This window comes from Solanum tuberosum, unplaced genomic scaffold (genome assembly GCF_000226075.1).
Source record: "Solanum tuberosum cultivar DM 1-3 516 R44 unplaced genomic scaffold, SolTub_3.0 scf00184, whole genome shotgun sequence".
Taxonomy (NCBI): Eukaryota; Viridiplantae; Streptophyta; class Magnoliopsida; order Solanales; family Solanaceae; genus Solanum; species Solanum tuberosum.
The window spans coordinates 425,322-440,623 of NW_006239109.1; the positions used below are offsets into that span (position 1 = coordinate 425,322).

At 34.8% G+C, this 15,302-nt stretch overlaps 2 protein-coding genes and 1 long non-coding RNA gene across 3 annotated transcripts; 2 read left to right on the forward strand and 1 right to left on the reverse strand.

Moving 5' to 3' along the window:
- Window positions 1-4,276: 4,276 nt before the first annotated feature.
- On the forward strand, window positions 4,277-8,868 carry LOC107061970 (glutamate receptor 2.5-like; the record flags this gene model as incomplete). The annotated part of the gene is made up of 1 exon (XM_015312051.1): window positions 4,277-8,868. A coding segment is annotated over one exon (1,332 nt), but the record flags the coding sequence as incomplete, so codon positions are not given.
- Window positions 6,023-9,126, forward strand: LOC102592704 (glutamate receptor 2.8-like). The gene is made up of 2 exons (XM_015312052.1): window positions 6,023-6,173; window positions 8,807-9,126. The coding sequence occupies exons 1-2, from the start codon at window positions 6,023-6,025 to the stop codon at window positions 9,124-9,126; spliced, it is 471 nt and encodes a 156-aa protein (XP_015167538.1).
- Window positions 9,127-9,700: 574 nt separating this feature from the next.
- LOC107061975 (uncharacterized) lies at window positions 9,701-11,563 on the reverse strand. The gene is made up of 2 exons (XR_001474344.1): window positions 11,341-11,563; window positions 9,701-10,134 (listed from the first exon to the last, which is right to left on the reverse strand). It is a non-coding gene; the product is annotated as an uncharacterized lncRNA (long non-coding RNA).
- Between the last annotated feature and the right edge of the window lie 3,739 nt (window positions 11,564-15,302).

Here is a 15,302-nt window from a genome sequence, read left to right on the forward strand (position 1 = left end):
AACGAAAATATATGTATATATACAATTTTCTCTTGCTTTATACAAACACAAACACACTTTATACACTTGCATTTGTATAAAAAACGAGAGAGGCGAGGGAGAGAATGAGAGTGGCGAGCGAGATTCACCAGGAGAGAGGTGAAATAGCAACAATTTGCTATGAGGTACAATTAAATCAAACTATATGTATAGCATTTAATTTGAATTAATAGTTTGCTATTATATACAATTTTCCCTTAAATTTATAGTTCATTTTACTTCATTAAATCACTTAATAATGGACATTGCATTGATTTGGTGTAAACACCCGGTGCGGATAAGATTTTTCCCTATAAAATAGCATATTGATCACCTAACCATTCAAAGTTTAAACGATTATTTAAACAAGTTAGATATTTTTTTCGTCATACTTTTACTTATTTATTACACAAAATAGATATTCATTTTTATTATTTATTTGTTTATCAAGCCACTCATACATTCAGGGAGTTCGAATTAGTTTGCAAAATAGTTTTCTTCTCTTTAATTTCCTTCTTTTTTATTCCTTAGAAAAAATCTAAAAGAATATTTCATATTTGTAAATTGTGTAAGTTGAATTGTTGAAACAAAAAAAAAATAGCAAATGAGTTTAGAAGCCATTTGGCTCAGAGGACTATTTAGGTGTAGATTCGTGGACCCTTCCCAGAATATGGGTACTAAGATTGAGTTTTGATCTTCACTAAAAGTTTTCTTCCTTCTAGAATAAAAATATCAAAGTAGAGGCGGAAGATAGGTGAGTCGAACTGAATTTTAACAAATGAAAATGAGTTGAGTTAATAAATAGATGAGTTATTAACATATTCAAAAATTGCTTAAGCTGATGAGCTAATTAAAAGCGGATCAAAACTTAATCTGTGTTCGTCTATTTCTTACTAAAATTTAACTGTTTTATTTGTTGTTTTATAGTTTTTTTAGCACCTATTAAAATTGTTACATTTTTCCTTATTATTGTTATATATAACATAGCAAATAAAAAAATAATCTAACAACATTTCTCATATAGCAATATTGGGAAATAGATATCAATCCAAATTTTGATGGGTTGAAATGGGTGAAGCTTTGGCAGAGCTAAATTTTCACTAATAGAATTAAGAAATATAAAAAGTAAACACACAAATAAACTTAGGAGATTCAATATCTATTATATATATCTAAAAAAATATTTTAATATAAAAATAGTGTAATTACCATTAAAAAGAATTCGGATAAAACTCTTTGACTCTATCTAACTCCGCCTCTTGAACTAATAAATACGCAAACCACATGCACCTATCAATAACCGCCAAAAAGTATATATATATATATTTCTAGAATTAAGTTGACTATGAATTTATTGACTTGATCAATAGCTTGCTACGTTGACGCAGTAGTGATTAGTGCCATGTTTATATTTAACTCGTTAACTATTTATGGATTTGTTTAGTTCAATTTGCAATATTTCTTTTTCTGAAATTCATAAATTCACAATTGTTATTCTTCGAATAAATCTACTTCAATACAATGGCTTGCAAATCATATAGAAAATGTAAGCTGCACTAAGCAAACCTAATGCGATAAACTCTGACGAAAAAAAACTATTAATAAAGAAAATCGATCGCAAGCATCTACGTAGAAAATCACTCTCCAAACCAACTCAATAAACACACGCGGATACTTGCAATATAGTTGTAGTATGACTATCATACTATCTTCTACCGACCTTATTATGTCCACTTGTTCTTTAATCACTTTGAACTTTGAATAAATCCCAAGGAAGATTCTTCAAAAAAAGTCAATTCTACAATTTTATTGAAGTCTTAATCACTCCTTGTGCAGTTGGTCTAATGACTAATGAAATAAGTGAAAATCATAGAATAATTAAATTTTAATAAAGATTAAAAAAATGCTAAGTCGTGATTCTTTTTTTTTTCTATCTAAATTTTAGGATTTAGAATTATCTAATGTATAAATAAGTATCTCATGAAATAGTCGAGATGTCAATATTTTAGAAAAGTCTTGGTCCTTCTCTATAGCTCTTTCATATATGACTATAACAACTGCCAACCATGAGTAGAGTCTAAAAAAAATTGGGTGCAAAATGAGGAGGGAAGCTACTTTGTTGGTCTATTTTTTATTGTTTGATCATGTAGTATTTTCATTGGCTTATACCAAGAAAGGTGTTAATGGTTCAATATATGATCATTGTAACATGATAATATGGAGAATAGGAGCAATTATTAATCCAACAACAAGAGTGGGAAAAGAGCAAAAGATAGGTATGGAAATGGCAGTTGATGACTTCAATGCCCAAAATTCTGAATGTTCACAGTTAGTTTTCAACTTTGCTAATTATTCCCATGGTCCTGCAGCTTCCCTTGGTAAATTCTTACTCTCTATATATATCATATATCTTCTTTTAAAATGACAAGGGAACCTCATGCGATCCTTTGGGTGCCCACAAACCACACAAGAGAGTTTACGTGGGACAAGTCCTGTGTAACGAACTAGATCAAGAATTTTAAAAGTATATGTTGTCAGATAGAGTATAGGTTACATTTATTTGATTATGTCTGCACCACACTCCCTCACGTGAATGAGTGATGGTTAAAATCAAAACCAAACCAATCTAGTCGATTTTTTAAATCTCTAAAACCAAACGAAAAAAATAACCGTCGATTTGATTATTGACGGCTCGGTTCAGTTTTTCTGGTTTTTTCAGTTTGAAAGTAATAAATTTTTTAGGACATACATATCTTGATAGACGCAAACAACTAGTACATGAACAATCCACTGAAAAGCTATTGTTGGTTCAGTTAAGCAATTAAACAATACTAAAGTTATCATTACACGAACAAAGTGATTCAATTAACAGAAGGTGTAGGTATGATAGGTAAAGACTAAAGTAATGAATTTTGATGAACTTGGACTTATGATTGTAATAGATGGGCTAAAATTTACGTGTTGGGCTTGAGAAAATGGTAAAGTTAAAGACTTAAGTTACTTAAAATTTAACAAAATATTTATATTTTATTTATGAATAATATATAAATAATTATAAAATTTATATATATAATTTATCGATTCAGTTTGGTTATTTTTTAGTAAAACCAAAACCAAACCCAAACCAAATGGTATTGGTTTTTCAAAATGTAAAACCAAACCTAACCAAATCAAACCAAATATCGGTTTTTTTAATCGATTTAGTTTGGATTGCAGTTCGATTTGATTTTTTAACCATAACCATGAACAACGCTAGCTAAGATCATCACTAATAACACTACTTTTAAAAGATGAAACAAATATTTTGGACTAAAGGAGATACCAAGTCGTCGCTTTGTTTTATGATACGAATTATGTATATACATAGACGCTCATACACAAAAGAGTATAATGTTCAAATGGATAAAAATTAATTTAACATGAATACTTGTAAAAATCTGATAAACCGAGTTTATCGATGCTGATAAAATTAGTCAAGTGAACTTTTAGATCTGTGATTTGTTTGTACCATAAATGACAATCACAAAAGGCCAATACTTTTTGTAGAAGTTGATAAGATCTTTTTATACCTACTAACTTATTCATTAGCAAGTATAAAGAATTGACATACTAACAACTAAACTTCCTTCTATAATGAATTGATCTTCACTCTCAGAAAGAAAAAGACTATATATCAACATCTTTTTTTTTATGACCATGGTGTTGGGCCAGCTTTCACGCACCTCGACTAATTCCGCGGATAGCTGGCCTCCCACCAGCAACCTTAAGAGTTCTCAACCACTTCATTGACCACTAGGCGACACCCTTGGGTGCATATCAACAAATTTTCCTTACACCAATTCTCATATCTCTGCCCTCCAATCCAAGTTCAAATATTACAAATTCATCCTTCTAGGCTTCTACTCCACTGCTGCTGCCGCCGCCTCGGTAAAAAGGATCACCCGGTCCAGTCGAAAAGTTCAGAAATCTTAGTAAACGAAGTAAGAAATTTGTGAACACATGCTAAATGCCAACATCCTTTTTTTTTGGGGGGGAGGGGGAGAAGACAAGTCAAATAGAAGATACATATCTCTATTAGAAGCCAAACTCTGGACCTGCACAAAAAAACATATTTAAAAATAAAAAAATGAAAAATAGGAATGTTGGCCATCAAACGGTCACATCACCTTGTCTATGTCTAGCTTTAATAATAAATATAGATAGATAGATTATCTTCAACATCCAGTACATGCAATGCAGCTTTGGTGTACTGACTTAAAATTTTGCAGCAACTTATCTTGCCAACAAGAAGCAAGCACATGCCATCCTTGGACCATTGACACACCAAGAAGCTGCTCTATTTTCTGACTTTGATGATGAAGCCTACAAGGGTATTCCCATTATTTCTCTACATCCAGGTTCCACATATTCAACAGTCTTACTGACAGAATCACCTTCACTTATCCAAATGAGTATTGATGTTGAGTCCAAAATGCAATGCTTTGCTGCCTTAATTGGACATTTCAAGTGGAGAAAAGTGATAGCTTTATATGAAATTAGTAACAGCTTCTCCAATATGGATTCTGGACTGATTACTCACCTCTCAGACTCGCTCAAAGTTGTTGACTCCTCTGTTGAATATCATTTGGCATTTCCTCCTCTGTTCTCCCTCTCAGATTCAAAATCATTCATTCAAAAAGAGCTGGTGAAGTTAAAAACCAAGAATGTTAAAGTTTTTGTGGTGTTACAGTGTTCTTTAGACTTTGGCTTAGTTCTTTTTGAGATGGCGAATGAAATGGGAATGATGGGGGAAAATTATGTATGGATTATTTCAAACAATATGGCAAGTCTTCTGGACTCTGTTGAACCCTCTGTTTTACTGAACATGCAAGGTGTAATTGGGTTTAAGGCAAATGTTAATGAAAAAACTGAGTGTTTTAGAGAGTTCAATGCTAAGTTCAGGAAAAAGTACAGATCACAATATCCTGAAGAAGAAGGATATCCAAGTCCTAGCTCATATGCACTCAAGGCTTATGATGCAACTTGGGCAACTGCTAAGGCCATGCAAAAGTTATCCGGAAGCAATTCAAGTGAACTAGTGAAAAGCATTTTGTTGAGTGATTTTGAAGGTTTAAGTGGAAAAGTTAGCTTCAAGAATGGCATGTTATATCAAAAACCAACCTTTAGGATCATAAATGTGATTGGCAAAAGCTACAGAGAAGTGTCATTTTGGTCACCAAAGTTTGGTTTTTCTGAGGTTCTTGGTGAACACAATGGGGTGAAGTTGAAAATTGGCAACGGTTTAGGAGGGGCTCTGGGGTCAATTGTGTGGCCTGGTGGTACGCAAACTGTCCCAAAAGGGTGGACAATAGGTGGCCTAGAAAAACCACTTAGGATTGGGGTACCTGCAAGGGGTGCATTTACTCAGTTTGTGAAAGTTAAATTTAACCAAGAGACGAATGAGACTCTGATTGGTGGATTTTCAGTTCATGTTTTTCAAGCAGTAGTGAGGGAACTTCCCTATTATCTGCCCTACAATCTTGTTCCCTTCTATGGTACTTATGATGAAATGGTGGTAGGAGTTTCTAACAAGGTAAGCATGACTCTTTAACTTAGCATTTCCTAATGAACTCTGGTCTAATTTTTCAGATTTTGGAAGAAGGTTCAAATCTATGTTTTATTATACAAAATATTTTAATTTTACTCTGTTTTACTTTGGTGTCATTAACAAATTGTAATTGTGGTTGACTTTAAGGATCTCCAACGTGAACTGGGTGGATTCCACGTGTCAAAATATTTCAAGAAAATTGTCGATTATTTATTCTCACTCCTGGATTTCACAAGAGCTTTTGGGCTGGTGGTAGACATTTTGAGTTTTCCAGAGGAGGAGCACTTGGTTACCTTCCGTAGTACAGTGACTACGCAGATAGAATATCTGCTCCTTAGGAAGGGTGATAAAGGTGTTTGTAAGGATTGTAAGGTTATCCTGAGTGAGGATCTTATGACCCAACATAAACTCAAGATGATGGATTTGGAGATCAAGAGGGAGAGGAAGAAGAGGGTCATGGATGATCAGTTAAGAATCAAATGGGGTAGCTTGACTATGGCCAGTGCCCTAGAGGTGGTAGAGAAGTTGATGACTACGAGGGCTTTGGGGAATAGTGGGGATGCAACCAGTATGTGAATAGGATCGCTAGTTGCATTAGGGAAGCGGCTAGAGATGCGCGGGGGTCTCAAGAGGCCGATTTGGTGGGTATCGAGAGGACTAGTGGTGGAATGGAGAAATCCAAGAGAATGTAGATGTAAAGAAGGCGGCGTACGCATAATGGGTGGAAAGTAAAGACAAGGAGGAAAAGTCGACGAATAGGGAAAGATATAAAATGGCGAGGAAGGAGGCAAAGTTAATTGTCACAAGGGGAAAACGACAACTTTAGAACGCATGTATGTTGGATTAGAGGACAAGAGTAGGGTTAAGAGGTTGTACAGGTTATCCAAGGCGAGAGAGAGGAGGGTCCATGACCTAGACCAAGTAAAGTGCATCGAGGTTGAGGAAAACAAAGTACTGGTAGAGGAGGCACTCATTAGACGGATATGACAGTCATACTTCTATAAACTCTTGAACGAAGAAGAGGAGAGAGACATTGTGTTGTAACAGTTGGAGCACCTAAAGAAGTGTCACGATTAAGGGTATTGTTAGTGTATAAAGGTTGAAGAGGTTAAGAGTGTTATTCTTAGGATGTGTAGGGATAGAACGACCATGCTAGATGAGATTCCGATGGAATTTTGGAAGAGCTCAGACTGGGTAGGCATGGAGTGGTTAACTAAGTTGTTAAATGTTGTTTTCAAGATGGCAAAGATGCCTGAAGAATGAAGATAGAGTACAATGATTCTGTTGTACAAGAACAAGGGTGACGTTCAAAGTTGTAACAACCATATGATATCAAGTTGTGGTAAAGAAAGGGTTAGGAAGGGTGTGGCAATTTTCGAGAACCACATCGAATTAATATCGGGGAGCTCAACTATAAAAGTCATTCATCTCGTAAGGAGATTGGTGGAACAACATAGAGTAAGGAATGACTTATATATTGTGTTCATCGACTTAGAAAAAGCTTACGACAAAGACCTAAGGAAGGTTCAATGGAGTTGCTTAGACTGTGGGAGGTGACCTAGAACACTTCCCAATTTTGATGGGGTTATACTGGGGATCAACCCTTAGCCCATCTTTGTTTGTCTTGATAATTGATATATTAACACGAAAAATTCAAGGTGAGATGCCATGTTGTAGTTACTTGTGGATTAGATAGTTCTAAGTTGGAGCATTGGAGAATCTAAAGGATTCAGGTTGAGCAGAACCACAACAGAGTACTTAGGGTGCAAATTTAGTGATATAACGTATGAGGCTGATGTGAAAGTAAGACTTTATACATAGGTTGTCCAAAAGAGAGGAAGTTTCAAGTATCCTAGGTTTATTATCCAAGGAAATGAAGATACTGGCGAATTTGTCACACACCGTAGTAGTGTAAGGTGGATAAATTGGAGGCTTGTATCTAAAGTCTTTGTTGATAAGAAGGTGTCATCAAAATTTAAAGGCAACCTCTACAGAGCAGTAGTTAGATCAACTATGTCGTATGGGCGAAGTTGTTGGCCAATCAAGAACTCCAACATTCGGAAGATGAAAGTTGTAGAAATTAGGATGTTGCGATGGATGTGTAGATATACCAGGAGAGATAAGATTAGAAATGAGGATATTCAAAACAAGGTAAGAGTGACTTCGATAGAGGACAAGATATGGGAAACAATGCTGAAATAGTTTGGGTATGTGAAAAAGAGATGCATGGATGCCCCAGTGCAAAGGTGCAAGAAGTTGGCTACATATGGTTCTATGAGAGGTAGAGGTAAACCTAAGAAGTATTGGGGAGAGGTGATTAGACATGACATGGGTAGTTTCAACTTACCAAGGACATGACCTTAAATAAGAAAGTGTGGAGGTCAGGGATTAGGGTAGAAGGGTAGTAAGCATCAATGCATTGTCTTATTGTCCGTTCATATTAGTAGTCGTAGTATTGCACATTTAGTTTCTTGTCCTTTAATATATTTTACTATCTGTTGATTTCTTATACCTTGACTATCGTATGGTTTTGTTGAAGTTTTGTTAGTATCTATTGTTTGTGTTAATAACTGATTTCTTGTACCTTGACTATCGTATTATATGGTTTTCTTGAAGTCTTGAACTTCCGCCACTTCTTTTTATGGACTGCTTACACTGTTTTTCCTTGAGCCGAGGGTCTATGTCGGAAACAACCTCTATACCTTTAGGGTAGGGAGGGATAAGGTCTACCTACACTCTATCCTCTCTAGGCCCCACGTTGTGGGACTACATTAGGTATGTTGTTGTTGTACTTTTGACTATGGTTTACAACTACCATCTATTATACTTCAAGTTGGAGATACGTTAGGGTCAAGGATAATCGATAGGGGTGGATCTAATGTTATGGTACCAGGTTCATCTGAACTCGTTCTTTCAATACAAAGCATAAAATCATGTGTAAAAATTTACTAAAATTGCAACAAATAGTAGATATGAACCTGTAACTTTAAAAATATAATGGGAACTACGGATAACTTCAAAGTATAATGAAAGGCAAAATTAAGAAATTTCGTACAACAGAGTACTTTTTGACCCTTTTGCCTTAAGATTTTCATCATTATCAATCAGTGAAGTCTGCTGCTTAGAGCTCATTATTGTTAGTTACATCTGCAAATACTTTTACCGATACTTACTAGTTCATGAAATAGAATCTGGATGCAGCGGTAGGTGATACCTCTATATTGGCTGAACGCTATGAGTATGCAGAATTTTCACAGCCCTATATTGACTCTGGACTTGTCATGATAGTGACCGAAAGGCCAAGACTCAACAAGGTCCAATTTATTGCTATAAAGGCCTTCAAGTTGAAGTTGTGGATTCTGCTAGCAGTGATGAGCATGTCCACAGGGGTTGTCATCTGGTTAAATGAGTATGTAAATGACAACCCGGATTTCAGTGGTTCTTTCCCTCAGCTTATTGGATCCATGCTTTGGTTCTCTGTCACTGTTCTCTCTTTTTCACAAAGTAAGTTTCAAACTTAGAAATACATTATACTTCTCCTTTCCACCTTCTTTGACACTATTTCCTCATTATTTCACACAAAAATCAACGTCACATTTCAATATTTCCTTAAAGAGAATCTTTTATAGAACATGAGTGTGATGACATGTTTAAAGCCACAAGGTTTAAGAGTTTTTATTTCTTTTCTTAAACTATATGCGGAGTCGAACTATGTCAAAAAAAAATGGAACAAAAGGAGTATAGAATAAGAATAAGGATTAAAAAATTACTCTTTTACTATACGAGATATCTTAATTTTACACTTTCCGATACTCTTATTGTTAGCAAATCGTCTAGTATTTGTCCTTGAACCTTAATGGAACTTCATCTGAAGTATAACAGATGGTAATGTACTAATGTTAAATCATAGTCAAAAGTATTTGAGTAAATTCTGAACGTTTTCCTGAAATATTTTGACACATGGATTCCTTCCTAATCCATGTGGAATTTCCTTAAAGTCGAGGGCAAATCCGAGAGGATGTGCCAACGGTACAGATATAATGATCAAAAATATAACGAAGGGTAAAATCAAACATATTTTGTATAATAGAGAGATAAGTTTGGACTTTTCCCTTTAGAATAAAGATATATACAGAACTACTGTTTACAATTTAAAAGCTTATAGTTCCAATTTGGGATATCATTACAGGAGAATCAATCAAAAGCAATCTATCTCGACTTGTGCTGACTACATGGTTATGTGTAGTTGTGGTTGTTACAGCTTGCTTTACTGCAACTCTTTCCTCCATCATGACAGTTCCTAGGCTGGAACCTTCTGTACTAAATGTGGATTATCTTCTAAGGACCAATGCTCCAGTTGGTTGCAATGGCAATTCATTTATAGTCAAATATCTAGTAAATTTGCAATTCAAGCCAGAGAACATCAAGAAGATCAGTTCAATCAGTGACTACCCTAAAGCTTTTGAGAAGGGAGAAATTTCTGCTGCTTTCGTTGTAGCTCCACATGCCAAAGTTTTCCTTGCCAAGTACTGCAGAGGTTACACCAAATCAGGACCTGTCTTTAAACTTGGTGGTTTTGGTTTTGTAAGATCAAGAATTCATCTTTTTAACTTTTCAATCTGCCTATCTCCATCTTCACAGATTAATTTCACATATGCTCACTGAACTTTGCTCAGTATAACAGTAAATTTACAACTTTTGTCATTTTATGAACTTTACCTACTATAACAACAAAGTCATTAATCAATTTTCTGTCACGGAGTAACAAAACTTCACCCACTATAACATTGAAGTCATTGAACTTTACAGAAAGTCCCTAGACGGATAGATTTTAAAGTTTCAATGGATAATGTTTAGTAATTATAATGTTATAGTGGGTTGAATTCAGTTACTATAATTTGACAAAGAAAATTTAGCGTCTTTACAATTATAATAGCTAAGATTTAGTGATTTTACTGTTATAGTTACTTAATTATGACAAATTATAATTTAGTTACTTAATTACAATGGACAAAGGTGAGTGACCATAAGCAACATTAACCATTTTGTCAGCCTAAATTTTTAAACTAGTTTCTTTATGACAATTTGATGTTTTAATCTATCAGGTTTTTCCAAAGGGTTCTCCTTTAGCAGTTGATATCTCCGAAGCTGTTCTTAAACTCTCACAGAGTGGAGAGATAAATCAACTAGAAGAACAAATGCTTATTTCAACAAATTGCTCTTCTTCATCAGCTGAGGAGCAGCTTTTTGGATTAGGACAAGAGTTGTTCTCTGGTCCAGTACTGATTTCAGGTATTATATGTGGAATTGTATTTTTGATCTCAATCGCTCGTTTAGTCAGAAAACACTGGCTATATTTAAGCTCTATAATTGCAAATAGTGCAAATATAGTTCTTAGATGGACTTCTCTAGTTAAAAATTGCAACACTGTGATTGACCAAAGACCAAATATTCAACAGAATGTTGAAATTACAGAGGTTGTTTGATGAACCAGAAACTGGAAAATCATGGACAGCAATTGATCAGCAGCTACTTTTCTCTTGTCTAATAAACAATCTAATGCTCTTTGTAAATATATTATTTTCTTCCTTATACGTAATTTCTGTATCATTCACATGTACTGTATAATCCTATTTTAGAAATAAACGCACACACATAGAGCAATACATATATAAATCAGTAAACAAGTCTAACATTAAGCAGATTCTGAAAGAGAAGCAAAATTGAGACCTTACTTTCCAGAATGAAGAATCAAACTCGGGTCCTCCTAATCGACCCAACCCTCTCCATCTCCAACTTCATCACCGGACTCCTCCTCACCGGCTGATAACGTCTCCAACTCCGGCGAAATCACCGACTGCTTTACCATTTGCGGAAGAAGATTAGTATAAAGAAGTAAGCTGTGGGCTAATGAATTAAGGGTGACAAAAGAGTTTCAAAATAAAGAAAAAGTGACACAAGTTTTAATTATTGAGTATACGTGACAATTTTAAGATCGAAAAAGGGTCATATTTGCCCTTGTACTCTCAGAAAAGGGTTATATTTGCCCTTTGTTATACTTTTTTGATATATTTGCCCTTGCCATCCAACTTAAGGTACATATTTGCCCTTCAACCGTTAAGTTTCATATCTCAAATTTTATCATCCTATGTGGCATCAACATGTAGTCATACTATGTGGCATCGAGATGAGAAATTACGTAAAAGCCCATCATCATCCCTTTCATCACCACCGCCATTGTCAAAATTGAGAGCATAACTATCTGAATCATACTAAAACTGCGTCGTTTTAGCTGAAGATTTCTTAGGGGTTACAGTATTTTCCGATCTTCCTTACCAAATTCTTCCATTTGGGTCCAGCTACAAGTTCAGAATACTCTTTCAATTCCTTCTTATTTTTCACTATCCATGAATCTCTGTTTTCTCTTTCTTGGAGCAGAGAATTTGCTTCGCCTTCTTTTCGGGTTGATGGGAAACAAGGGAATCTGAAACAGCCGCACCAAATCGAAGAGGGTTCTTCGTGAAAATAGTTCTGTTCCTTCTTGGGCAGTTTCTATGATGGGTGAATAAGTGTTGTTCATCATTTTACTTGAAACTTCAGCTGAAAAATCGATCTGGGTGTGTGTGTTTTGGGTATATTAGGTGTTCTTCCTTGTGCTCTGTTTAATATTCTTGAAGATTCAGCTAAAAATTTGATCTTGGTGTGTGTTTTTTGGGGATTTCGAGGTGAGGGGTGGGTATATTTGTTGTTCTTCGTTATGCTCTGTTTGATATTCTTGAAAATTCAGCAAAAATTCAAACTCTATGTGTGTGTTTTGGGGAGATTTGAGATTTTGGGATTTGGGGTTCAATTAAGCAAATCTAATTGTTATTTTTTTTGGCGAAAGTGACAATAAAATAAATATTAGGAGTTGGGATTAATGGGTTAAATGGTTGATTATAATATTAAGTTGGATATAATAATTAAATTTTATAAAAAAAATAATGTAGAGTAAATATAAATATATGTGTAGGCGCCATGTAGATGCCACATAGGATGATAAAAGTGGAGATATGAGACTTAACTGTTCAAGGGCAAATATGTACCTTAAGTTGGATGGCAAGGGCAAGTATATCAAAAAAGTATAACGAAGGACAAATATAACCCTTTTTTGAAAGTATAAGGGCAAATATAACCCTTTTCCGTTTTAAGATTAGTGCTAATGACACTAATTTTAAAATCTTTAAGTTTTATTATTTACATAAAAGCCCTATTTTCCTATTTACATAAAGCTTGACCGCTTTATTGGGCGGGTTGGATTCTGGATATTCGGATATTGGATCCGGGATTCGGGTCTTGTTACTTAACATTCCAATTGATTCAAAATTTCCTCAATTTTTTTACTAATATAACAGCTCTATATTAAAAAATATAACAATTATTAATTTAACTTTATTTTATATATATATAATAAATATAAAAATTGAACTTAACTTATAAAGTACTATACTTTAATATAATTATTTCACATAATATTAATAATCTTTTCAATGTTGAACATGTATTTTTCTATTAAATCAAAAAGACAAATAAATAATATTACTGTCAGTCATTGTAAGTCATCATCATTATTTTTTATGAATAAACACGAATCGCAAATTAAAACTTCAAATTTGAGCCTAAATCCTAAATCCAAACACTTATTTAATCAAGACATAATGAGCCTATCTAATTTTATTTGGACAAAAATAGGAAAGAAAAGTTTAATTTACTCACTTATGTGAGTGGATTATAATTTAAGGAAATTATATAAATGGGTTATAAAATCTAAAAGAATTACAAGTTCATATCCTAACCCAAAGTAATTCCTCATTCTCTCATAAATAATTATAGCTCATACCCCTACATTAAGGCTGATAATTTTCGCTTAACTGATACTAAATCAGTATCATATACAGTATTGGTATCATATATTGTATTGGTATCATTAAGGCTGATATTTTTTGCTTAACTGATACTAACTCAATATCATATACTGATTTAGTATCAAGTTAAGCGAAATTATCAGTCTTAACGATACTAATACAGTATATGATATTGACTTAGTATCACTTAAGCAAAATTATCAGTCTTAGTGATACCAATACAATATATGATATTGATTTAGTATCAGTTAAGTGAAATTATCAGTTTTAACGATACCAATACAATATATGAAACTGATTTAGCATCTACTAAGCGAAAATAGTTGGTGGTATATAGTGTAATTATTTAGTGGGGTATGAATGTAAAGGGTATATGTCTGTAATTATTACTTTTATGGATATTACTATATAAGAAGAGCGAATAAGCACACTCTTCTCTGTCAACACGTGTGCTTACGTGAAAATACACTCAATTTTAAGGGTTATTTTTGTCATTCTATGCTTTTACTTTACATAAGTGTTGAGTACCTCAATACTACGAAATCAGTTAAAGCCTCCACGTGGGCCGGACGATGAAGGTACTTGCGTAAATAAATCAAAATAGAGGGTTGCTTTATGGTATTTCGTACTTTTCAAACTTGAAAATGATTGTACTTGCCTGCTTCATAAATGTACTTCCTTTTTGTTGGACACAAAAACCATTTGCTTTTTTTCCTCTTTTACGGTTTTAATTGTGTGGGCCCTATTATTACTTTGGGAGAAGGGACGGATTTACCCCCGAACTTTAATAAATGGTACGTCTATGCCCTCCGTTATACTTTCCGTCCACATAAGCCCCTGCCGTCCAATTATAGGTACACATATACCCCTCTCACTAACGGACCCCTAATTTCTTACACGTGTCTTAATCCTATTGAACTACCCGTTTGACCCTTTTTTTTAACCCATAACCCAACTATCCGCCCCATAACCCAATACCCACCCAATTTCCTCTAAAAGGAATCCTAATTAAAAGACCCAGAATATGATGTTGAAATTGTTGGTGGTGGTGCTGATGATGCCGGTGTTTCAACAAACACCTCATACTCCTCCTTCAGCGACTCACACCTATACCCATAATCATACCCATATTCCTCAGCGGCTTGTAGCTCAACCCTGGCTGCCTCCTCTGAAGCCAAAACCAACAACCTCTTGATCTCATCCCTCCTCGCCACCGAACGCCTCCATTTCCGTCTAACCATAAAACCTGACACTGGTCCAAAAACCGCCATGAACGCCGCCACCACCAAGCTCGAGAGAAACCCTAGATTCCCTCCCACGAGCATTTCCACAAACCCATAAACAACAACAGATCACATCCAAACCCTAATCCTTCCAAATTCATAGAGCTCTATACCACCCCTCCACCGATCACGATGTTGAAAATACTCCACCACACAAAGATCAAAACTTTGCATGCACACAGAATTCAATCAACCAAAATTGTGGAGAAATCGAGAGAGGAAAGTGCAATAAAGTCACTGGAAGAGAGAAGATTCAGACCCAAAGAGAATTTTTTTTCTCCTAGAACGAGAATTTAGGGGATTTTTTAAAGTTTGAAGTTTAGGGGAAAATTGAAAAAGGAAACTAAATAATAAGATTACTTAGCAGCGCTATAAGTGTTGAACTCCTGAAGGGATAGGGTTTGTGGCTTCTTCTTCTTCGTTTTGGTGGTGGCAGCAGCGGCCAAAGATGGAAAATCGGCAAGGCCACCGGCACCGCCGCCATTGGAGTGATTTTCAACCTTCACTGAC